Below are 23,892 nucleotides of genomic sequence, written 5' to 3' on the forward strand. Positions count from 1 at the left end.
AAAAAAATTAACTAAGGCTCTCCACTAAAACCAAAACTAAAGGTGTGACATTAATTTATGTTATTCCTTTTTTTTTTTTTGGGAAGAAGGCTATTAATTAGTGCATGGAAACAGGGAGAGGGTTTTTCCCAGGAAATCAGTGGCCATATATTACGAATGGTCTCTCTGTGTTTGTGCATGTGTGAAATTTTGTGCTCGACATATTATTGATAAAATTAAATTATCATCGTATGATCGGCTGAACCGAGAACTTTCCATATCCCTTTTTAAAATTTTTTTTTTGGGGTTTCGGTAAGCGGAGCTATTAATTTGCTATAGCTAATTAGCTGTTAATCCAATACCAGGACATGCTAGGCAATTGTGAGGTTTGATATTCTTTTGGGATAATTTTAGAAACCTCCCCTAAAGTTTCTGACAATTTCATTGAGCTTCCCTGAGGTTTGAAAAATTACACCTACTGCCCTTGATTTAATAGTTTTATAATCTGAATCTTAAAATATTATTGACTTGGTCAAATTTTTAAATGAATACCCAAAAATACCCTTGTGTAATGAGTTTTAATTTGTTTTTCTATACAATTATAAGATTATCTAGTATAATATAAGCAAAAGGTACCAAATTTTTCATGCCCATACTTACTATTTGATAAATAACTGTAATAATAATTTTATCACTAAAATAGGATACTTTTGATAGTATTTTATTATGGATTTAGATTTATAAGATAGAAAAAAATGTTGAAATAATTCATTTAGAATTTATAAATTTTTCAAATAGTAGAATTATCATAATTTAGTAGTGGTTTTGGGCCTTTTTTATTTATTATTAATTTTAATACCAAAAAATAGAAAACAAAGATCAACAAAAATATTGAATTACATATAAGTTGACTCATAAAAAAATCACTAGTTTGGCATTTAGTTACAATAGAAACTAAAGGTAATAATGCTAGTTATACAGTTTTATTGGCAAAAATTTTTAAAAAAAAGGAATAAGAATGAAAAAATAATTTTAAAAGTCATTTTAAATATAAACATACCAAATAAGGGAATTTCATTGAAATATTTAAGGGTAGTATTATCACTTTAAATGACAAGGGAGTTATGTCTAATTTTCAAAACCTTGGGGGAGCTAAATGAAATTGTTAAAAACCTCAAGGGAGGTTTCTGAAATTATCGCTATTCTTTTGGCAGACACTTAGTAGCTTCTTATAAAAGCTCACCCTTCGGAGCATAAACCACCGAGAAGATTTCAGTCCGTATTATCTTTCAGGGTAAATTCCGAGGAATCTGGTCTTATTCATTATGGTAAGGTATATATCCCGGCTTATATTAAAGAATTGCGAAGAAATAAGGAATGACAAAGTTATACTGTTCAGAGATTTCAGCAAATGGTAGGCTAATTTATAAGAACGGAAAAAATGCCGACAAATTAAGTTATAAGTGTCATAAGTTGCTGACTTCTTGTGGTTTCAAAGTGGAATTTATTCACCAAACGAAACAGAAAAATTAAACTGTGCTTGATCTTATTCAGGCTACTGCTTTTAGCAACAGGGGAATGCCACTGCCTGTATTCTTGCATACCTAAGACTAAGAGTCCAATGCAATACTGGCCACTTAGTTTCAGTTCTTCCAGCAATAATAAAATAAGAGGAGGACAGTAACCGGCAAAACTGTACTTCGAAAGGCATAAATTTTTCGACTAAGTTGTACAATAAGCAACACCAGCAGAGTCAATCATACAAAACGAATCACAGTTCCAGTAGTAAAATTCTCAAGCGTATCAACTGTGGCAGATTGTGCACTAGATGGGAACAGGTAAATTTTCGCCACCAACTGCCAGAGGAAAGTCTGAATCTCATCAAACAACTTGATCAACGAGAGCCTTAAGGACAGTCAACAGCATTAACTTTTTAAGCATGCTCCAAAACTTCTACTCTTCCATACGATTTTCTTGCGACTGCTCTTGGGAAACCTTCACCTTGATCTTTGGCAATGTGAGAGATGCCTCTTGTTGAAGAGCAGCAGGAGCTTTGACCATGTGGATGCTCTGCTCCAACTCCTTAGCTGCCTCTTTCCGTTCCATAGCTTTCTTTCCTTTCATCCTGTTCAAATTTTAAGACAAATTAGATGAAATATCCCAACGACAAAAAATGCAGGCTGTTCCACATGAAATAATTGTAGAGAGGAGAACCTCATTGCATGGTGTCTAGCCTCCCTGTCAACTCTGACTTTATCAATTTTCTTTATGGCCTTCAATGTATTCTCTGCTAGGTTCCTGTCATATCTTTCTGGCCTATTTCTCTTCCGTTCAAATTCAAATGTTGAATCCTTACATCACATATTTGCAAATCAATAACCACACGACCAATAATGCAAATATGTAAACAAAAATTTGGTACCCAATTACAATAAACAATCAGATACTTACCTGAGTCATATCCTTCCCGTGCAATCTTCTGTAAGCCTTGGTCCATTTAACTTTGCGAGGGTTTCTCTTCATCTTAAAATTCTTGTGGCATTTTGACCTACAAAATCGGAAGATCTGCAAATAAATGATAATCAGCATCACAAGGCATAAGTAAGAAACTTATAAGATTCCAAATGTGTAGCTTATATTTCCGAGCACAGCCCAATACAAATTAATAATCGAATTACTTTTTTCCCTAGAGGTGGACGGCCTATCTCAGCTACCTTGAAACATCCAGGGCTACATCTAATCTTTGTCAAGTGAACTAATTTAAACTAGTGCTTGAGGCATGCTCCCATGGGTAGAAAGCAGGGTGGGCAGTCATTCAGTAAAAGAAAACTACCATTTTGAAATATCTTTCTCAGCCTTGGTTCAATAAAAACCAACGTTATATCGAAGGGTAATTTTGGAGATTCATTCAACTGACATTGCCCCAAAGGGCATCTCTGCACACTGCATATGGTAAGATAAGGAGCTTTCCCTGCTCTTACTAAGGGAAAGGGCCAATTGTTACAAGCATAACATCTACTAAGCCTTGTTGAGTTAGCTCGTCTAAGCGTTTTTCCAACTACTTGATACGAACACCATATTTTAGCAGGTTCACATACTTTACCTTTGCGTCATTTCTGACAAACTGAATACCATGACCCGGATATATCGTCGAGGAACAGAACCAGCATTTCTCCAACCTCATTACGCCTCAAAATGGAAGTTTTATATTTTCTGCAAGAGAAAAAAAAGAAAAAGAAAACTTACCAAAAGCATCATTTAGCTTGTATGTCCCAGTAAGGACATCTTAGGCACAATTTCCAGTATTCTGTACGTATATAACAAAAATATTACCGTTGAAATAGAAAGTATATTAAGCAAATTAGAAGCATTCAGTAGCTAAAAAGTCATAACTACTATAGATAAAAAAAAATAAACAAGAAATCCTAACTAAAAGATTCAAAAAAATTAAATTGTGACTGTAATTCATAACAATGCAATGGGCCACTAATCAACTCCAAAGTAGTAAAAGCAAACTTATTTGGGCAATCAGATTTTGCACTAGTATTGCCAAGTACAAACAAGTGCACGCCGTGCACAAACACACAAGCCACCAACCACCACAAGAAAAGCAGTGTAGCGAGGAGGGTGATATATCACCTAAACGAGACAGAACGGATAGCTTCCAACGGGATAATATTTAAAAAATTCTCCTGAATTTTCAGCTAAGAGAATAATATTGCTTGATTCTGCAATGTTATTTACACATTTGAAGCAGCTGTAAAACACAATTGGTTTGTAAAAAAAAAAAAAAAAAAAAACCCAAACGAAGAGAAGAAGAGAGCAAGTTGGAGCAGTAGCAAGCACTGAAACAGTAGAAATCAATTTCTCAAAGAAGAGCATAAAGAATGTTAATCAGTAGTAATGCTTCAGACTAAGCATAGTGAGACGGTGAATCAATTAGAGGGCCGAACCTGTTTGCTGCCAGAGGCTGGATTGTTCAGAAGCCCCAACTGAGAAGAGAAGAGATGGCGCCGCCGGGAAGAGAGAGGGAGAGTTCCAAGGGGTCGGTTTCGGCTAAATCGAAACCCTAATGCTCTGGCCCAAGCGGAGGCGGTTTGACTGAACCCCAGATTCGATGATTTTTTCGATGCTTCGGCGCTCCTGGTTCCTTGCCAATCACCACTTTTACCCCCTATACTGCGGGGCGGGTAAGGAATTTTATGGCAAGGTTCTGTTTTGGTCAATTAGTAAAAACTCAGCGTCATCATGCATCATGCATCATGCATCATGGTCTACCGGTGCGTTAGTAACCAAGCTTGGCTAGCAGCCCGCATGGGTTGCGGTAAGTTATTGAAAATTATTTTAAGTACTTATTAATTTGTTTAGTGCTTTTTTTTTATAATAACTTGTTAAGTGCTTTTAAATATATCATTTAAAAATATAATTCAATAAGTACTTATTATATTAGATAATATGTAATTTGAAAATTTTTGAAAGTATTTATCTCTTTATTTGATTCATAATATAGGATAAAATGATTAAATTTGATATTTTATTTTTAAAATCATAAAAGCTATTCTAAAAGCACAAAGTTTGAAATTTTGCTAAAAGTGCTTTCGACATTAAAAACTCTACTCTTAATTTTATGAGAAAATATTCATTAAACACTTTAGAACTACTTTTAATACTTAAAAATGTCACTTTATAAAAAACCGCAATCCCAAATGGGGCCCAAATGTAGTTCTGATTGGTCATGCAAAAATTATTGGACATGATAAATTCTATTATAGACCTACTAACTCGAAGGAAATTGAACCACCACCGACCTAAAATATTATCGATCACGATAAATTCTATTTTATACTTACTAACTCAAAAGTGACTGAACCACTATCAACCCAGACCTGAATATTTAGAATATAGGCCTAAAGATTAAAACCCTTGATCTACACCTAAATAGAGATTTAAAATTCTCTTGGTTGGGAAGCTTTTGCTGAATGCCTCCCACCTTTTTCTGCAGGCCCACCTAGTGCATTAATGTGGGCTGACCCATATTTCATTAGATAGAACTAGCAGATACGGGTTGGGTTCAGTGAACACCAACATTCTGAGCTAAGGAGACGAGTGTCATCAATGCTTGCGAGGTCACTATCACAAGTTAGAGCTTATCACTGACTAGCGTCCGAACGCAGCAGCCCGCCCAACTTTGGCTTCACACGGCATAGCAAATTTAGATAAAGAGAGGAGAAGAAGTGAGTGCTAGAAAGTGGAAATAACATGAATGTATTTGTCCATATAATTAAGGGCAAATTATCCAATTGGCCCTTTAACTCTTTGTCTAAGTAAAAATAAGCCCCTCATCTATTTTTTGCTGACTTTAAGCCCTCAAACTTGTAAAATTGGACACCCGTGACCCTTTTAGCCAGTTTCTTCGGTTTTGTAACCGGAAAGTGAATTCACACGAATGCCAGTATGCTTTTAAGAAGGGCATTTTTGTCTGCATATTCTAAGCAAAAAAGGAATAACTCCTCTCTCCTCATTGACTTCTTCACCGATGTTGTCTCCCTCTCCTCTCCTCTCTCCCGCAACCTCTCCCTCTCCCTCCTATTCATCTCCTCTCCCATGGAAAAACCTAACCCCATTCTCTTCTCCCAAAATCAAATGCCCAGACAAGACACTCATGGAAAAAACCGGCAAGACACAATCAATCACAGCACACTTCATCAACTTCACCTCTTCAAAATCTGCCTCCAATTTGATAGCAAAAACCCAAATCTTCGAATTCGAAACAGAATACATGTTGAAAAAATTACTCCCACCCGCCAATTTCACCGAAACGCCATGAGAAACCGCGAAAACAATGCCATACTTGTTATCATCGAACCTCAAATCCCTATGGTTAGATCGAACCTTGAGCTTCACAAACGCCTTCCGGGTAGGATGAAAAATAAAGAAGCGGAAGAGAACAGTTGTGCTGCCGAGGAAAGGTGAGGAGGTGATGAAAATAGAACGAGGGTTAGGGTTAGAGAGGAGGTGGAGGAAGGCAGCGGAGGAGGTGGGAGAAGGGACGAGAGTGGAGGGAGAAGGGAAGGAAGAGAGGGGAGAGAGAAGGGTAAAGAGACAGAGAGGTGTCGGAATGGTGAAGGGCGAGGGAGTTGGAATTGGAATTGAAGAGGAAAGAGGTGATGTGGGGAGGTAGAGAATACTGGGCAAGCGAGTTTTGAATCTTTTGACAAAAATGCCCTTCTTAAAAGCATACTGGCATTCGTGTGAATTTACTTTTCGGTTGCAAAACCGGAGAAACTGGCTAAAAGGGTCACAGGTGTCCAATTTTACAAGTTCGAGGGCTTAAAGTCAGCAAAAAATAGATAAGGGGCTTATTTTTACTTAGACAAAGAGTTCAAGGGTCAATTGGATAATTTGCCCTATAATTAAATACGGCTACTTTCTTTCCAGGTGTAACTCAAACACCAGGCCGTCTACATACATTTGAAACCTTTTCACCGGATGCTGATGAAATAGTCGGTCGGGCTGTCATGGAATCACTGTCCAGTATATATATATATATTTTTTAAGTTTTACTTCTGCATATAAATCACTACACATGCACGGCATTCTACTTGCTTCCGTGCCTGATGAGGCAGAGCACGCTTTTTTGTTGCATACTTAAGGCTCGTAGAAATTGCAACTCTCGAGTCTTTTTGCCCTTGCATCACTAGGAAATGTCAAGTGTCAGCATCTGAGATACCGTCATGTTGACATGCCAATAAATCTCATTTACACCACGCGCTGCAACGTCATGCAACTATGAGGTGGGCAGTGCAATGAAAGTTTGGCTACTTTCACCATTTTTCGACTGTGTACGCATGTACTTTTTTTTTTTTTTTTTTTTGCCGCAACATGATAATCTTATAATTTAATTTATCCTATTTTAAGAATTAGATCAAAGGGATGTTCTGACATCTCCTTTGAAATTTTTTTATTATAAATAAAATTCGAATTCTTGACTTACAGTCCAAAGAGAAACTTAGTTCCTTTTTTATGACTATCGAGCCAAAAAATCAGAAATTTTGAATTATATATATATATATATATGTGTGTGTGTATTTTGGTGGTGGCTTTTGAGTTAGAGCCAAGATTCATTGGCTGATGAGAAGATGAAATGCACAGCGAAATAGATGAGGAATTTGGTCATCATGGTGCGTTGGCCTTGTTTATGATCATGCAGGGTTTCCAAGCATGTCTATTAATTAATGAGCTTAAAATGGGATTGGCACCACATCAGCTGCCTCTAATTAACTCGTCACGCCTAGCGACAGCTTTTACATCCGCGATTTACTTTGCAGGCGCATTTACACGTAATTAGTACGACATAATACTTTGTCAGGCGACTCTTTCCAATATATGAACATCTGCCAGTAGCATTTTGCTATATGGGAAAGGCAAAAGGCTTGAGAATAGCTCTTATGATGACTAATCAGAACAAGGGGAGGTGGAAGGGCGGAGATTTTGTCCAGGTTGTCTTCCACGGGATTCCCTACTTGGTCGCGCAAGTGTATTTGTTCTGTCTATCTAAGGTTGCATTTTTTAAATCTAAAATTTGAAATATGAATCTATTCAATTATTGAATTATTAAGTATTAAATAGAATACATTTGAGTACATATCACATTCAATGATAAGTGAATAGCTTATCACTTAATTTTGGGAGTAATTTTATCTAGAAAATTCAGTGCCACTTAATTTGATTCAGATGTTCAAATTTTAGTTATCAAACGATCTAAATATATTAAAATCTTATTCTATTAAGTTTAAGTGCTGAATTGATTATCAAATACGCCATAAGTCTCCTCTCTAATGACGTCCTTTGGCGGTTGTTAAAGTATCATTCGCCATTCCGACTTCTTCTGTTCCCTCATGGTGCCACAAATTTTATAAGCCACCAGGAAATTTATAAAAAAAAAAAGAAATTTTAATAATGCAACATTTGTTACTGGCTCTGAAACCGCGCATGGCATTGCTTTCTTCACTATTACGAGAAATTAAATCAATTTGCTAAATGTTGGTACAACTGCTGTATTCCCCAATGTTTTGAAAACCGGATCGAACCGGCCGGTTCGACCAGTTGAACCGCAAACCGGCCATGGCACCAGTCCGGTTCAATGCCATAGTTAACTTTGTCAGAAAATCGGTCAAGAATCGGTCGAACCGAAAAAACTGCCATTTGAACCGAATTGAACCGGTTTTCAACCTTCCCTCTTTTTTTTTTTTTTTTACAAAATGTAGCTATCAAGATTCGAATTCAAGACCTTTGTAATAGAAGACCAATGTATTAACCGTTGCACCATCACATCTTATTAGTTTTTTTTGATAACTTATTTATATAAAGTAAACACTCATATTTCTTTTTTCCATTTTTCTTACAAAATCTCATCCTCTCATGGTTCTTTCTTTTTAATTTTCAACTCTCTCTCTCTCTCTCTATCCTCTTTTCTTTTGTCACTCCCTTTTTAATCAAACCTCTTTATTTTTAATTTATTGATGTTTTCTTCCATCTTTTAATTTTATTTTTGTCCATTAAATTGAAAAAAGTTAAAAAAGAATTATTTTTTAACCCAAATTATTTAATGCCACAACCACTCACTTTTATCTCATTTTTTGTTTCTTATCAAGTTTACATTTCTATTTTCGATTTTTTTGACTTCCTTTGAACTCCAAACTTTCTTTTTTAAATTGCAATTTCTAAATCCCAAAACGTAAATTAAAATTTAAGTTCACAATATCTAAATTCTCATAGACGTAAATTTTGTATAATTTCAAAATATTATGATATTTTTGGGTTGGATTTAGATATAATTGAAATTGAGATGAAATTTATTTGTTTTAACTTATAATTTAAAAAATTTATTTTTAAAAATCTAAGTTATTAAAAAATAGTAAACTTTTCATCATATAAAGTATTAAATTAGTCCATTACATGTCTTATTTTGTACATATATATTTATATAAATTATTTTTAAAAAAATTCATTGAACCGGTCCAACCGATTGAACCTCGACCGTTTCACTTCACCGGTTCAATTAACGGTCCGATTTTTAAAACATTGGTATTCCCTCGTGTTAGCCTTTATGCCTCTGATTTTATCAAGATTGTGTAGATCTTATGCCTCTTGGCTCTTCCCCAACAATAAATAAAGTCTATCTTCATTCATCTTTGATGAAGTTCAATGTCGATCAGATTCATTTGCCCAACTGGTCCTACTCCTAGACTTTGGAAGGCAGCTTCAGCTTCCTAATAACCAAAAGAAAAAAGGAAACCCCCCCCGGGGGGGGGGGGGGGGGGTTGGTGGTGGTGGTGGTGGTGGTTACAAGGGAAAATCTAACTTCGTTAATTAAACCAAAGGAGCCCCAATCTTATCCATTGACCGAGTGCAACCCCTCCCTCTATGTTCTAGAGCCTAAACTCGTGAAACCGAAAAATGTTTTTCGTTGCTACTGTACCATAAAGACCAGTGGTAGGAATTTGTAGAAGCATGTAGAAGTCTTATTTGTACGTATCAAGTAGTATTATTACGTGGTTTTTTTTTTTTTTTTGGTAGGTAAGCAATCTCTCGTTCCGATTTGTACAAATGTACAAGTCTAGGAGGCATGGCGGAAATTTTTTATCTACCAAACATGCGACCACCAGCCACCGCAGATGACCCCAAAATGAAGAGAATAGCTAGACGTTAGATGAAACTATTAATTGGAAATTCAATTTTTTAAAGAACTCTCTAAATGTTCAGGGTACCACTCGATAGAACAACAGGAAAAGAATTTAAAAAGACTGGAAAAGTAATCTAAAAGGGCATACGAACTCATAGAGAGAGTTTTGACGTGGCATTGCCAACAGAAACTAGAGTCCGATCCAACATCACATTAGCAATAAAAATTAGGTTCAAACACTTCGAGCTTCTCCCACAAACCTCAGGCCCTACTCCCTTTCCAAAATATCGGAGGAGTAGAATAACATTAAGGTGATCAAGGGGCAAAGAAAAAGGAGTATTTATATTGATTTTGGAAGCAAAAAGGGTCAAAAAGTCTTGTTAATAATTTACTGATGGGAAAGAATGGGAGAATAAGTCGAATTAATGGGTTAAAAAAAAATTTTTGTTGACAAGGGAATCCGCAGTCGTTACCTGAAACTGTACATTGGATAAATCCTGTCTCGTGCAATAGCCCGTCAATCACATGAAGGGGTAAAACGTACTAGACAAGTCCTGTGTGACGGACAGATGTCCCAAGAGAGAAGAAAGATCATTATAATTTACAAGAGGAGAAAATGTGTCTCCTCTAATCGCTCAATTTGCAATTACATCTAGCATATACTTGTAAATTTACAAGAGGAGAAAGATAAAATATATATTAAACGTGAAGCTTCAAGAGTTATGTTGGATCTCGGTAATCACTTGCAAATTGTGAAGATTCGAAGTACGTTTTTCAGGGTCAAAAGTAGGATTCTATTTTAGTGTTGAAACATAATGATCCTTTTATTGAAAAATTTTGGGAAATAAAGCGCACGAACCCATGGAAGGGGCAGTCTTGTCATTTGAGGAGAAGATTGACACTATTGTATTTTAATGTGGCCCTCAAAGAACAAAGATGAGTATAAGTTAGCTTTACGAAATCATGCACGCTTGTTATAGTTTTTCAATTGCAATACCGCCGACCATTTATTAAATAGACGACCTCTTCGTCCTAGACTCCGCTCAATTCCCTCCGGGACCTAGGCCTTCTTGCTGGAAACTTACTGGACATGGAGATCGATCTGTCGAATGCTAAAAAGGCCGATCAAATAACATGGAGCTCTGGCGATCCAGATTTACTCGGCCACGCCCGGGGTTATAGCTGTTCTTTCTGTAAAAGAGGATTCTCTAATGCTCAGGCACTGGGAGGCCACATGAACATCCACAGAAAAGATAGGGCAAAGCTCAAAGAATTCGCGGGCCGCGACAACAATATTTTTTCATTGGACGTCACAGAGCGGGATGCTTCAGCTCCGGCTCCGGCTTCGGCTCCTAATCCTAATCCACCCTCTCCTTCCGTAGAATTTCATGATACAGTGATGCAACTTGAACTTTCTGGAGATGAAAGAAGTTGCCCCCCAACAACTACAAGGGCTTCTACTTCACCAAATCATCAAGAAATTTATCATGATTATACTGGGAATGATCAGCTGCAACTATCCTTATTCGCTGAGACATCCTCATCAAACAACAACGAAGTGGAAAGCAATCCATTTAACAGGCAGTCGAGTCATGGCGAATCATTCAAAGAATTAGACCTCGAGCTTCGACTTGGCCCAGAACCTCACCAGGCATCAAAAAGGGGATGATCCCTTTGTCGAAAGAGGAAGGGAAAAAAAAGCTATATATGATGCCAAGGGTTCATTAAAGAGGTCTACTTGCCGTTCTATCTGATCAAACCTCTGATTAATTTTACCATGCGCTTGTGTAATGATATCGTCGTTAAGAAGACTATGCTGTTCACATTAGTTCTACGACTGCAGGCCCGAAACATTTGTGGAGCAGAAGTGTGTGATCTATAGAGTATCGCCATAGACACACGATTAGGTTAGTGCTCTCCGGTTTCATGTAGACTCAGAATTGTTCGTAATTTGAGTTTATTTGTTCGTTTACTACATTTTATTCCTTGCTATCATTGCATTAATTATTGTGGTTTTTATTTCAACTCTTACAAAGAAATGCAGACGTCTTGTATTCTACAACAAAGGAGGTACGACATTTTCTTCGAACTCAGATAAGAATTTTCATTACGCAACGACAATAAGATTAGGTAGTTAGCATTTCGTTTCTAGGAAATTAAATCCGATTAAGAGGAAGATAATGACTTGTTGATCATGGACCACAAAAAAAGTTTTCTGTTGCTGCTTGCAAACAGTGTACTTACTGACGATCATAAAACTCAACATTCTGCAAGTCGCAAACCTTTGAGCTTGTCATTAGTCCTTAGTTGTGACTTGGTGGGGGATTAATTCCTCCTGACACGTTTAATTAAATGTGTCAACTGAGGTCTAGTTGATGCTGTGGAGGAAGTCTTTGTTGATAATGTGGGCGGCCGTTGGGGAAGCAAGGGGAAATTAATTACCGCCCGATCTCCTGCTAAATTCTTTCCTGACTTATACAATACTTGGATATTTATCAATCTTATGTCCTAAATTGACAAGAGAAATGTGTTTGTCAAAAACCACTGGGGTCTCTGTCATAACAGTGCCTTCTTATCATTTCGTGGAAACACACCTCTCCATTAGTGGTGCATTTTTCAACAGTCTCAGGAATGTTCGTAATACATATAGGAAAAACCAAATTGTCAACACTGGAAATTATGTCCATAATTAGCAACTTAAAAGGCTCCTGCAAATCTACTAGTATTACCCAACCTATATATTAGACATACAGTGGTTAAGAGAGGGTGCATAGAGGTTACTCTGCTGTTAAGTTTAGGGTTTGAATTTTGAACTTAATAGTTGGGGTGGAAAAAGTGTGGGGAGAAGTGGAAGATAAAAACCAAAAAACTATAACTCTATTTGGATTAGCTGTTTTTGGAAGTGTTTTTGAAAAATTTTACTGTAGCAGTGTATATGAATAAAAAATTTTTGAAAATTTTTACTATAAAATTTTTTGAAAATTTTGATATATTGTATGGATGAGATGTTTTTTGAGTTATTGTGTATTACTGTAGCATTGTATTTGAAAAACTTGTTTGTAATACATGTAAGAAATCTGTATCTGCAGATGCGTATAATTAATATATGTAAGAAATCTGTATTTGTAACATTAAAAGATAAAATAAGTAGGTCCGTTTGATTAGCATAATTTGTAAAAGAAAATTTCAAATATTATTCAACTAGCATTATAAACATAATTTTCAACTACTTTTTTATCTTACATACGTCACGTCACATCACAAAAAGTATTATAGTGTTATTTTAAATAATTTTTTTAAAATTAATTTCCTATCCAAACTGCCATCCTTATATCTGGTGTAAAATCGAATGTATAAAACAGAATATGCAATAGCAAATCCAAGGCCAAAAATTCCAGAGAAAAAAGAAATGTTCCTTTGTCTCACTGGTCCTTTTGGGAAGGGAAGGAAGCGAGTAAAGCGTCAGGACCTTATCAGTAGCAATCCACACGGCCTAGTCTTGGTTTGGGCCGAGGAAAGTGAGCTAACTGGCTAAGGCCCTGTCAGGAACTTGCTTGCGTTTTTTCTTCTTCTTCTTCCTCTTTTATTCGTCGAATAATTGATATAACTCTGATGCTTTACACTCAATTCATCATCATCAATAATATTTTAGGAAAACCTTCAAATAATAGAAACAAGAGGAAAAAGGTAGAGGACTGCTATATTCTTAGTCGTATCCACCCACAAGTGAAATTTTTGTATCGGTTTTAAATAAGTGTTTCTGTTTTTGAGGATTCATTTCCCAAATTTGACATCAAACGCACGACATTTTATTCCAGAAGAAAAAAAGACATTGGTAAAGGACATTTTAGGAAATTTTTTTCTGGGTTGTTCCTCTTTTTCTTTGGGCTGCAAAAGCAACACCAAATATTGGGCTTGAAAGTTGAAACTAAGAGAATGTGCCCGAATCCTGTTTCATGGCGGTGTTGAACTCTCTAGCCTCAAGCATTCTGTAGACATTTCGACTGTAAAAAATGTCCTCATCGATCCCCTCCCCTCCCCCAAATTTCGTATGAAATCTGAAGCGGGGAAAAACTTTCTATACATATATTTTCTTGCATTTGGCCTGAAACATTCAATCATCAATCAAGAAAAAAAGACATGGAAAGTGTTGCAGTAAGATTATATTGCAGTTAAAGAGTATTGCACTCGGTGTGGATATGAGGTAATGCAAAATCTCTAATCTACTTGATCATGGGCTGGACTCAGTTATTAATTGAATTCTTTTCACTTTCAACAAAGAGATTGGATCATTTGCTCTTCTTCCTTGGGTCATTCTGAAACGTTAAACATTAGGCCCCAATAACAAACAGGCCTAAAAAGGCCAACAGGAGCCACAAGCAGCAGCTACACAATTGTAGATGGCCATGCTGATTCTGATTTCTTACTAGTTGGATAATTTACACATTCTAATATCCGATTAGAAAATTTGCAAGAGCAAAGGATATGAACCTAATTTAAGTTCCTCCAGATGTGAATCCAACCAAAAAAAAAAGAAGAAGACATGTATTAACCAATTCAAATTCCTTATTCAGCAGTCCGCCGGCAGGGGAAATTATATATCGCCGGACCCCACATCTTCATGCGAAGCAATACCATTTGAAACCAGCATTTTGATTTCTGTGAGCCTGTGCGACAGTTCAGACTTCAGAGGTCTTGGTCCTCGGGCACATATAATACTTGGACCCCTTCAATTAAGAAACTAGATCATGGATTTACGAAAAGGTTTTTTTATTTTAGTTTTTTTTTTTTTTGTAAATTTTTTTTTTTTGTTGGAATAGAGAACGGTGAGTGAAACTTAAGAAGAGCAAAGGAATCGGGTGTTTGACCTCAGGCCTATAATTCCCGAGATTTTCTCATGACGGCGAACTTGATCCTGGTCTCCACTCCTTCTTGTTTGGTAAAGGAACAAATCCTTTGCCCCTAAGAACTCGGCACTTGGCAGCAAGAGGTAAGAAAACAAAATCCAACTTTTGGACCCAGGAACCCCACTAGAAACAACAAAAAAAAAAAAAAAGGGGGTTTGGTGGACATTGCTCTACTTTCAACATTGAGCCTCTGGGCCCTTTAAAACCCAATCACGGCGACAGGTTTGGCAGTAAAGCCTGTAAAGGCCGTTGGCCAAACCCTTAAAAGCTCCATTTCCGGGTTTCAGACGGGAAATAATTCACTTTCCGTCCTCCTTCCTCATAAAACTTTTAAGCTCTTATCTCACAGGTGTACTGGGATAGAGAGTTTTGATAGGTTTCTTAATTCACATTTCGAAGTTGGGTTAATCCCCAACTGCCAAGCCAAAAAGATATGTCTCAATCCCCGGAAAACGTTCAGGACCCGCTTAAACCGTGGAAATACATACTCTTCCCTCCCTTAAAAGCCACCGATGCTTTGACTGTATTCATGAAGGGCTTTTTTGTAGTATGCCTCGTTGCTTCCATCTCTCTCGTCGCCTTGTCATATTTCTCCACCACAACTAATTACAGAAGGTGTTCAGGTTGTGAGGATCAAGCCCCCCTCGTACACTCCGCTAGTGATTATCACACTAATGGAGAAACTCAGATTTCTCATATTCTTTTTGGTATTGGGGGCTCCGCTAAGACATGGAACAATCGCCGTCGGTACAATGAACTGTGGTGGAGGCCCAATATCACTCGGGGGTTCGTTTGGCTTGATGAAGAGCTTGCCGAAGATATGAAATGGCCTGAGACTTCACCGCCGTATAAAGTCTCAGAGGACACATCTGGGTTCAAGTACACCAGCGGGTACGGGTCTCGGTCGGCGGTGCGCATCGCGCGGATAGTGAAGCAGAGTTTCGAGCTTGGGGTAGACAACGTAAGGTGGTTCGTAATGGGTGACGACGATACGGTGTTTTTCACCGAGAATCTGGTGACTGTGCTGAGCAAGTATGATCACAACCAGATGTACTACGTTGGTGGGATTTCGGAGAGCGTGGAGCAGGACGTGATACACTCCTACACTATGGGCTACGGCGGCGGGGGGTTCGCCATCAGCTACCCTCTCGCCGCTGAGCTTGTGAGGGTGTTGGATGGCTGCATTAATCGCTACGCCTCTTTCTACGGCTCTGATCAGAAGATTGGGGGTTGCATGAGCGAGATTGGCGTGCCAATCACCAGGGAGCTCGGTTTCCATCAGGTTAGATTCTTTGAAATTAATAATACTCTCAAATTAATTACTGGTGATTAGGAATTCATGATGTTCTGCGATTTCTTTTTCCATGTGAAAGCACTGGTAATTGCATATCCGATCCCACCACCCTCATCTCCTCCTGGTAAAGATGAGATGCGATCGTATCAACCGACATAATGACAGTCGGCATTAGTTGTTGGTTGGAGGTCTAGTAGGTGGAAATTATCAAAGGGCGTTATTATTATTGTTGTTGTCTTGTTGGAAACTTAGTACCAATGTCTCTGCCTGTGATCATCGATGTTTCCAAGGCGGTGCGTTATCACGACCCTGAATTCCATTTCCAATATTCTCAGACATGATACAATTCTTGGTCATCATTTGCCTTTTTTTAAAAAAAAAAAAAAAAAACAAACAAACAAATTCAGGAAATAAATGTAAACTTGGGAAACTAAAAAGATTGGTGCCTCTTTTTTTTTTTTTTTTTACAAAAAAAAAATTTATCTGTTGTTTTAGGAATCAAATGCTCTTCGTATTGTATTTACGGAAATACCCTTGAACTTGGTGGTGAGATATTTGTTTGGTTTGGTGGAATTATCAAATCAGTTGGACATACGTGGAAACCCGTATGGATTGCTTGCCGCGCACCCATTGGCGCCACTGGTGTCACTGCACCATCTGGACTACGTGCAGCCCCTGTTTCCGGGCACCAATCGCATTGACTCCGTCAAGATTCTGGTTGAGGCTTACAGGTCCGACCCAAGTCGGGCACTGCAACACAGCTTCTGCTACGACCTTAAGCGGAATTGGTCAATTTCCGTATCCTGGGGCTACACCATTCAGTTGTACCCATCCTTGGTGACGGCGAAAGATCTGGCCACGCCCCTGCAGACATTCTTAACTTGGAGGTCCTGGAGTCAAGACCCATTTACGTTCAATACCAGGGTCCTCAGCCTGGATCCGTGCAAGAGACCCGTCACGTACTTCTTTGACGGCGTTACGAAGGTTGGTGATGGTGGGACCATGACTTCGTACCTGAGGCCTCCGCAGCCTAGGAAACAATGTGGGAACGGCAAGTATCGTCCTGCCTTGTCCGTTCAGATGTTCAATGTCTCTGCGCCCATTTTAGATCCCAACATATGGAAGAAGGTAAAAAATTAATTAATTTTTTTTTTTAAACTTGCGTATTTTAAGTTACTTTAAGCATCTTTTTCCTCCCTATTTGTTTTTTTCTTTTTCCATGGATCAATAGCATGATGAACTTAAGAAGAAACATGAAAGAAATTTGTTTAAAATCATCATATTACATATTATATTATTGTTACCTAGTTGAAGGGTTGTCTAATGCACTCAGTCCAGGTGTTCTGAGCGTGTTTGGATATGATTATTTTATTTGAAATATTACTTAAAATAATTAGTGTTAAAAATATATTTGTGATGCAACTAAATAGAAAAAAAAATTGTATAAATAATGCTGTCGTTAGTGGGGTGGACCGCTCACTTTTGCTCTTCTTGATGATGAATCCAATCCATGATGCCAATAACTCCGTCGTCTGCGGAATGATGGAGGCGCATCATGCTCGTATAGGAGTTTGAAGCTGACTTGTACTTAATCTCTTTAGACTTTTACTGCTTCATTACGTAATTTGCTACAAGGCTTTTTAACGATTTAATGGGCAGGCACCACGTAGACAATGTTGCGAGGTGATCAACGGAGGAGACAGGGCCGGCGTTGTGCGGATGGAAATAAGGGGCTGCAGTCGGTGGGAATCGGTAACACCCCCCTGAGGACGATGGTTAGCAAGTTCAACTTCCGGATGACTTTCATAGGAGAACATTTTGTTCCCAAAGGATACCCGTGTGGAAAGGAGTTCATATGCCGCCAAATAAGTCCGACAATTCTGGAAACATAACGTCATACGTGTACATTCTCCACGTTGTTCCTTTCTTTTTTTTTCTTTTTTTGGGTGGGAGGGGGGTTGTTGGGGAGGAGGAGCGGGGGCTGGGAATTTTTAAAGAGTAGCGGTAAGACTAAATAAGTTTAAACGTCGTCGGTTCGGGGAAGACAAACTCGCCTCAAATCCTCCTCTAATGAGGCAGGCTAAAAGTTCATTAGGACAGTTTACGAAAAGTAACGAAAGGGACTTCCACAACCTATGCCCTACTAAATTTGGCAGCTAGTCCGCACTTCTGCTTGATCTTGATTTGATAGAACTGATGCATCAAGAAACCTAGAATTTTTAGAAAGTAATGGCAACAAATTCACGGGTATCAATACGAGTGCCATTAATTAAAGTTACAATCTCTCTGAAATTGGTATGGAGCAAATGGATGTTACAAGGAGAAGGGTTAATTCAAGGCCATCCCTTAGCCCCATGGCTCTGCCACAAGTTTCAGGTGAACGAACCATCCCTGATTATACCTCCTGCTCCCACCTTGCCTCGATTCCTGAAGGGAGAACCTGTTGAACTGCCTGGATTTCCTCAACGTGTAACCCGCATTTTTTCTGTTTTTTGGGATGTCCTTTTTATTTTAGCCTTTGTTCCTTCCTATGCTCATTACTAAAGTAGCGCACTTACTAGAATTATATATAAGTATTGCATCTTCTTTATGTAATGTGTACTCCAACATCCCAATTATTAAAGTGCCAAAAATAAGTTCCTAAAACACGAAAGAAATCCATTTCGATTTCAAATCGTAATAAGATCTCAGCTATTTGCTCCTGGAATGGAGCAAGAATATTCATTCTCGACTCCAATATGGCGTAGCAGTTCTTGTTCCCCCTTGATTGATTTCCCTCCTAGCTCGGGTATCATATCTCCTCCTCTCTCTTGTTTGAAAAAACATTCAATTCTGCATAAACGGATTCCATATGGAAACCATAGGAGGAGGGGATTTTTGCCAATTGAACACTTCTACAATATAAAGTCAAACAGCACGTGACTTTCAAGCCTTACAATTCCAATACAAAATGTACGCATCTATCAACTAAAGCAAAAACTTGGGTAGATTTGGTTTTACAAACTTAGGAGTCCGGTCTACCTGAGTGCGCGGGGGAAGATTACGGTTTGACAAACTCGGAGGCGTTTGGCTTTATTGTCAAAGGACCTTTTGATTGCATTTCCCATTACATTATTGTTGTTATCATCGCGAAAGCCACTCATTTTGTTGGTCTCCCGGAAGGTCATATAGTTTTTGGTCCACATTTAGAATATTTCTGCTTCGTGGTGATGTAGATTTGCCTACTGATAAATAATTTCTGCAGCCTGGTTTCTGTCTTAGGTCGTTAGTATAATAATTTGTGCCTTTACTTCTATATTCTGCGTTCCTATATTTAATCACTACACATAACATTTCATTACCCACAAGTATTTTAACCCATACATTAGCACTTTTTTTTTTCTAATATGCAAGTGTGAATAATTTAAAATATCATATTCTTACCTATTAATTTTATCAAATTAATGTATTAAGTGTTCAAGTGCCATATTAATCTTTGAATCAATTATTAAATTTTTATATGATTAAAAACTTCAACTATATGTTTATATTTAGCTAAATGCCAGAGATGCAAAAGCAAATTTTTTTTAATGAACAAATATTAAGTTTCTAGCAGCTATAATAGTAAAGTAACAATTAAAATAAAACCAAGGAAAGTTAATACATATGGATAAAATAAATTAAGTGAATTTATAAATAAAAATAAAGTTTGATAGAAGAGAAAGGAAAACCATAATAAAATATAATTCAAATTTATTAAAAAGCATAAGTCATTAATGAGAGAGAAATTATGAGAAGAGTTGAATGCAAATACGGAAACTCAAGTATCCAAATAACGCATCAATTAAACATCATCACAATTCTAGAACCTTGGGTTTCGGTTTAAAAACTAGCAATTCCAATTATTCTAAAAGATACAAAGCATATATCGATCTTTATAGGGATCGTTACGATTACGGTTACTGAGCCTTCAATTCTGATCCTATTTCGGTTCCAATTATGGTTTCACACATATACAGGTAGACTATGTCGAACTAAAATGGCATTGGACCCATAAAGTGGACTTTTGTCTAAAGGCCCAACTTTACATTGTTGGGTGCCCATTCATGACCCAAGAAAAAATTAGTACTTCTTAGTATACAGCATTATAAGCTAAGACAATCAATTTTTATTTTTTCTATTAATCGTGAGAAGAAAGCCAGTCATTAAGAGTATTTCCCCTCAACCTTTGCAAGATATGATTTACGCTGCGAAGCTCAATCGATTTTTAGCTAAAGGATCAAAGATACGTAATAAAGTATCCACCAAGACTAGTTCATTGACAACTGACGGGCCCTTAAGCTCCGACAGATTATTCGCAAAAAATGAAAATCCAGTCCCTCTTCCTTCGTCGTCTTTGGGCTTGCTACATGTACATCCAACGCAATTGAAGTCCAGGTTCCAGATTACCCCTCATTATTAATGTTCCATGGAAAATTGATTACCGTATAACTTGCTACATCATTTTTAGCAAGTTGTGAAAGTCTAGCCTGTCTAGGTCACACTTCAAAATTGTAAGGAATGAAGATTTGATTCTGTCCAAGAGAACTCCGGATATAGTAGTATTTGACAGATTCATATTGCTTCCCGATTGAGAAAAAAGAGCAGGAAAAAGGAACACATTTTTTTCATGCGTCTCAAAATAAGTGGGAGTACTACTTTAGAAGTTAGAAGCAAAGCACATGCTCTTTAAAATGAGAAAAAAAAAAACAAAGGAAAGGATCTTTGAAATGTTCAAAGCTTCAACTTTCTTCGGAATTTCCCTGCAGCATTTTTGGCCTGTTCAACCCTGGTCCACCGTCATGGACCTACTTTGATCGGTCCTTCAAAAAAAAAAATCTTTGATCGGGCCATTGCGTAACTCTTTTGATTGGCCGAGTCAAGTAGGAGTAACATTTCCTTTCGACACGAAATAGGAGGGAGATGGGACGACCCATGACAAACGTCGAGTCTAAAGCAAAAGCAGCATATGAAGTCAAAAGTTCATCGGCGAAGTTGTCACCAGTCGGCTTCAATGAATGGACCGGACCGATAATGTTTTTCGTCGTGCTTAGTCCTGCTTGGAGACACTTGTCACAATAATTTGAGGGGCGAAATATATCTAGAAACGTTCAACGCGCACCGGCCGTGGAATCAAACAGCGCAGGCACTAAGCAAAATCAATTGACACGGAATCCTGATTTGAATCTGGAAATTGAGGGTCTGGTAGCTGACTAAGACACTTGGAAAGAAAATTGAAATTTAAAAGACACCTGAAGTTACAAAAAACCAGAGAGATTAAAAAAAGAGGAATAATAAAACAGGCATGGTATTGCCGGCTCTAGCTGCGAGAAACCAGAATATTGGATTGAGATCTAGTAAATAGACTGGCCCACAAATAATAATGAGAACGTTTGAATAGAGTATTATTTAAAATAATTATTGTAATGTAATATATATAAAATTAAAAAATAATTAAAAATATAAAATAATAAATTGAAAAAATATGTTTACGGCATAAGTCAAAAATTATTTGACAAAATTGAGCTGTCCAATCTTTGGACAGGGAAACAAATTAGACACAGAGGATCCATCCAGTGCACTTATCACTTGTGTGGACGCTTGAATTATATGCAATGTGAAATAATCACTCGGAACAAGGGAAATGCAGAGTCTTAAGTTCCAACTGACTGTAACGAGATTCTGCTGACGCGGCAATCAGTGGTCAACCCCTGAGTCTGAACATCCTTGAAATCCACACCACCATTTTCCCCTGTTTCCTTGTGCACCCGCCCGTGAAGTTCCTAACAGGACACACCCCCTTCTTCCCCGGCTCTCTCTGTCTCTCTTTTTCCCACAACTGTGCCAAAGGCGTCACCCTCACGCCTGCATTGAAGACCAGTCTTCCTCCTTAAATAACCCGCTAATTCAAGCCTCAATCTCATCACTCAGAAGTAACTCACCCCGCCATTCCAAAAAGAACCAAATCAAATAACTAGTAATATCAGATACATCGCCCCTGTCGTCAAACGGTTGCTCTCAAAACCATGGGTTGGCTCTCGGAGTTGAGCGCTCGAAAACATGGTGACGATGTGCAGAAATCTAACCAATTAGGAATCCTCGCGTTCGAGACTGCAAAGACCATGTCCAAATTAGTCTCCTTGTACAAATCCCTTTCTCATGACCAGATTTCCAGGCTTGCACGTGAGGTAATCGCATCTCAGGGGATTGCGTATTTGAATTCTATGGATGAAGGCCTTCTTTTCGGCCTTGCTTGCGCAGAGAGGCTTGAAGATCTCGATAAAACTGCAACTGCCGTGGCTCAATTGGGCCAGAAATGCAGGGACTTCGGGTTGAAACGGTTCGACCTCGTTTACAACGAACTCAAGCTGGGCATCGTTGATTTGTGGAAGCTGGGACACGGGTCGAAACACGTTGAGAAGAAGGTTCAGAAGATGGAGAAATTGATCGCTGCCACTGCGAGTTTGTACTCGTCGTTGGATGCTCTTGCGGAATTGGAAATCTCCGAGAGGAAGCTGAGTCAATGGAAGCACAAGGGGCCATCCATGCAAGGCAGGCCAAATTTCCAGCTTTTCAAAGAAAAACTGGAAAAGCAGAGGAAGCAGGTTCACCATTTGAGAGAGATCTCCTTGTGGAGCCAGACATTTGATAAGAGTGTTCACCTGATGGCCCGCGTTGTATGCTTCGTATATGCCCGGCTTTATGTTGTGTTCGGCCCCTACGTTCCGGTTCTTTCATCAGTTTCGTTGAGGAACCTGAGGCCATCCCATCAGAAAGAAATTCTCAAAGATTCGCCGGCCCAGTGTTGTATCATTGCTCAGCTGATGAATGAACAGATACATTCACACTCCGGACCAATTCCCACCACCTCAAACTCTAAGTTGAGAATGGTCAGGTTTTACAGCCGCAAATCAGTTTTCTTCTTGGACGAAGATGATGATTTGGGAGATAGAAAAGTTTCCAGAAGTAACAGGGTGTTTCATGCAGCAGGGCCTTCAACTGTGGGTGGCTCAGGGCTTGCATTGCGTTATGCAAATGTGATTTTATTGGCAGAAAAGTGCTTGGATTCAGCCGAATCATTAGACCCTGAGACACGAGAATCTTTGTATCAAATGTTGCCGGAGAATGTTAAGTCGTTGGTGAAATCAAAGCTGAGCAAGAATGTGAAAGGTACAGAGGATGATCAATTACTGGCAGTGGGGTGGAGAGAAGCTTTGAGAGGCATAATGGGGTGGCTAGCGCCAATGGCACATGACACGGTGCAATGGCATCTAGAGAGAAATCCAGAGAAGATGAAGTTCGATTTAAAACCTACAGTCTTGTTATTACAAACCTTGCATTTTTCGGATAAAGAGAAGACCGAAGCTGCCATTGCCGAAGTCCTAGTTAGCTTGAGCTGTATATTTAAGCACGAGAACTGCATGTCGTGCGAGTCATCATGAGGACTCGCCAACAAAATTTCACCTTGATATGGGATTCTAGCAGTTAAGATGAGAGTTTTAATCACTAGTATAAGAGAAACGGATTCATGAGAAATACTACTATTGTCAATCTAATCCAATATGGCTAGTCTTTCCCGATGATCCTTCTGCATTGTTATTGTTAATGAAGAAAACGTTAATGGGCTTTTTCAAGTGACAAAATGCTGCCCCTGAATTGCACAGTTGAGATCCTCTGTGCCACTACTCGGTGCCAAATCCAGTGTCAATCTCACTAATTACGTGATGGTTGAAGAAATTTAAATAAACAACATATGACAAATTAAATAAATAGGACACTTGGCATAAATATAGAAGTGACACTAAATTGCCACTGAGGATCCCGTGTGTGAATTGCAGGGCACGGATTCAACCCCGGTAACTTGACATTTTCTACCATTGATAATTGATCGATTAATAGCTCCTTTTCTTTCATATATATATTTAAGTAATTCAACTTCTTACATCAAATTGGCTTTGAAACGTAAAAAAAAAAAAAAGGAGTTGTATTCTTATGAATTATTGACATTG

The 23,892-nt window shown here is 38.2% G+C and overlaps 4 protein-coding genes across 4 annotated transcripts; 3 read left to right on the top strand and 1 right to left on the bottom strand.

Annotated features, from left to right (window-relative positions):
* Positions 1-1,502: 1,502 nt before the first annotated feature.
* Positions 1,503-4,163, bottom strand: LOC113774701 (probable ribosome biogenesis protein RLP24). Its single transcript, XM_027319304.1, has 5 exons — positions 3,933-4,163; positions 3,083-3,192; positions 2,431-2,544; positions 2,194-2,330; positions 1,503-2,104 (listed from the first exon to the last, which is right to left on the bottom strand). Exons 2-5 carry the CDS (start codon positions 3,161-3,163, stop codon positions 1,933-1,935), a joined length of 504 nt encoding a protein of 167 aa, XP_027175105.1. The 5' UTR covers positions 3,164-3,192; positions 3,933-4,163; the 3' UTR covers positions 1,503-1,932.
* Positions 4,164-10,754: 6,591 nt separating this feature from the next.
* On the top strand, positions 10,755-11,333 carry LOC113772968 (transcriptional regulator TAC1-like). The gene has a single exon (XM_027317471.1). The coding sequence runs from the start codon at positions 10,755-10,757 to the stop codon at positions 11,331-11,333; it is 579 nt and encodes a 192-aa protein (XP_027173272.1).
* Positions 11,334-14,813: 3,480 nt separating this feature from the next.
* On the top strand, positions 14,814-18,438 carry LOC113772944. Its single transcript, XM_027317441.1, has 3 exons — positions 14,814-15,853; positions 16,451-16,993; positions 17,525-18,438. Exons 1-3 carry the CDS (start codon positions 15,005-15,007, stop codon positions 17,630-17,632), a joined length of 1,500 nt encoding a protein of 499 aa, XP_027173242.1. The 5' UTR covers positions 14,814-15,004; the 3' UTR covers positions 17,633-18,438.
* A 3,471-nt stretch (positions 18,439-21,909) lies between these two features.
* Positions 21,910-23,325, top strand: LOC113772973. The gene has a single exon (XM_027317478.1). The coding sequence runs from the start codon at positions 21,910-21,912 to the stop codon at positions 23,323-23,325; it is 1,416 nt and encodes a 471-aa protein (XP_027173279.1).
* Positions 23,326-23,892: the final 567 nt, after the last annotated feature.

The sequence above is a fragment of the Coffea eugenioides genome, chromosome 6 (genome assembly GCF_003713205.1).
Source record: "Coffea eugenioides isolate CCC68of chromosome 6, Ceug_1.0, whole genome shotgun sequence".
NCBI classification, from domain to species: domain Eukaryota; kingdom Viridiplantae; phylum Streptophyta; class Magnoliopsida; order Gentianales; family Rubiaceae; genus Coffea; species Coffea eugenioides.

Coding starts and splice junctions, on each gene's coding strand:
- LOC113774701 (XM_027319304.1), bottom strand. CDS start 3,163: ATGAGGTTGGAGAAATGCTGGTTCTGTTCCTCGACGATATATCCGGGT. Junction 2,331..2,430: donor ACGGGAAGGATATGACTCAG/GTAAGTATCTGA, acceptor ATGTGATGTAAG/GATTCAACATTTGAATTTGA. Junction 2,105..2,193: donor GCTAGACACCATGCAATGAG/GTTCTCCTCTCT, acceptor AAATTTGAACAG/GATGAAAGGAAAGAAAGCTA.
- LOC113772968 (XM_027317471.1), top strand. CDS start 10,755: ATGGAGATCGATCTGTCGAATGCTAAAAAGGCCGATCAAATAACATGG.
- LOC113772944 (XM_027317441.1), top strand. CDS start 15,005: ATGTCTCAATCCCCGGAAAACGTTCAGGACCCGCTTAAACCGTGGAAA. Junction 15,854..16,450: donor GGGAGCTCGGTTTCCATCAG/GTTAGATTCTTT, acceptor TTATCAAATCAG/TTGGACATACGTGGAAACCC. Junction 16,994..17,524: donor ATCCCAACATATGGAAGAAG/GTAAAAAATTAA, acceptor TTTAATGGGCAG/GCACCACGTAGACAATGTTG.
- LOC113772973 (XM_027317478.1), top strand. CDS start 21,910: ATGGGTTGGCTCTCGGAGTTGAGCGCTCGAAAACATGGTGACGATGTG.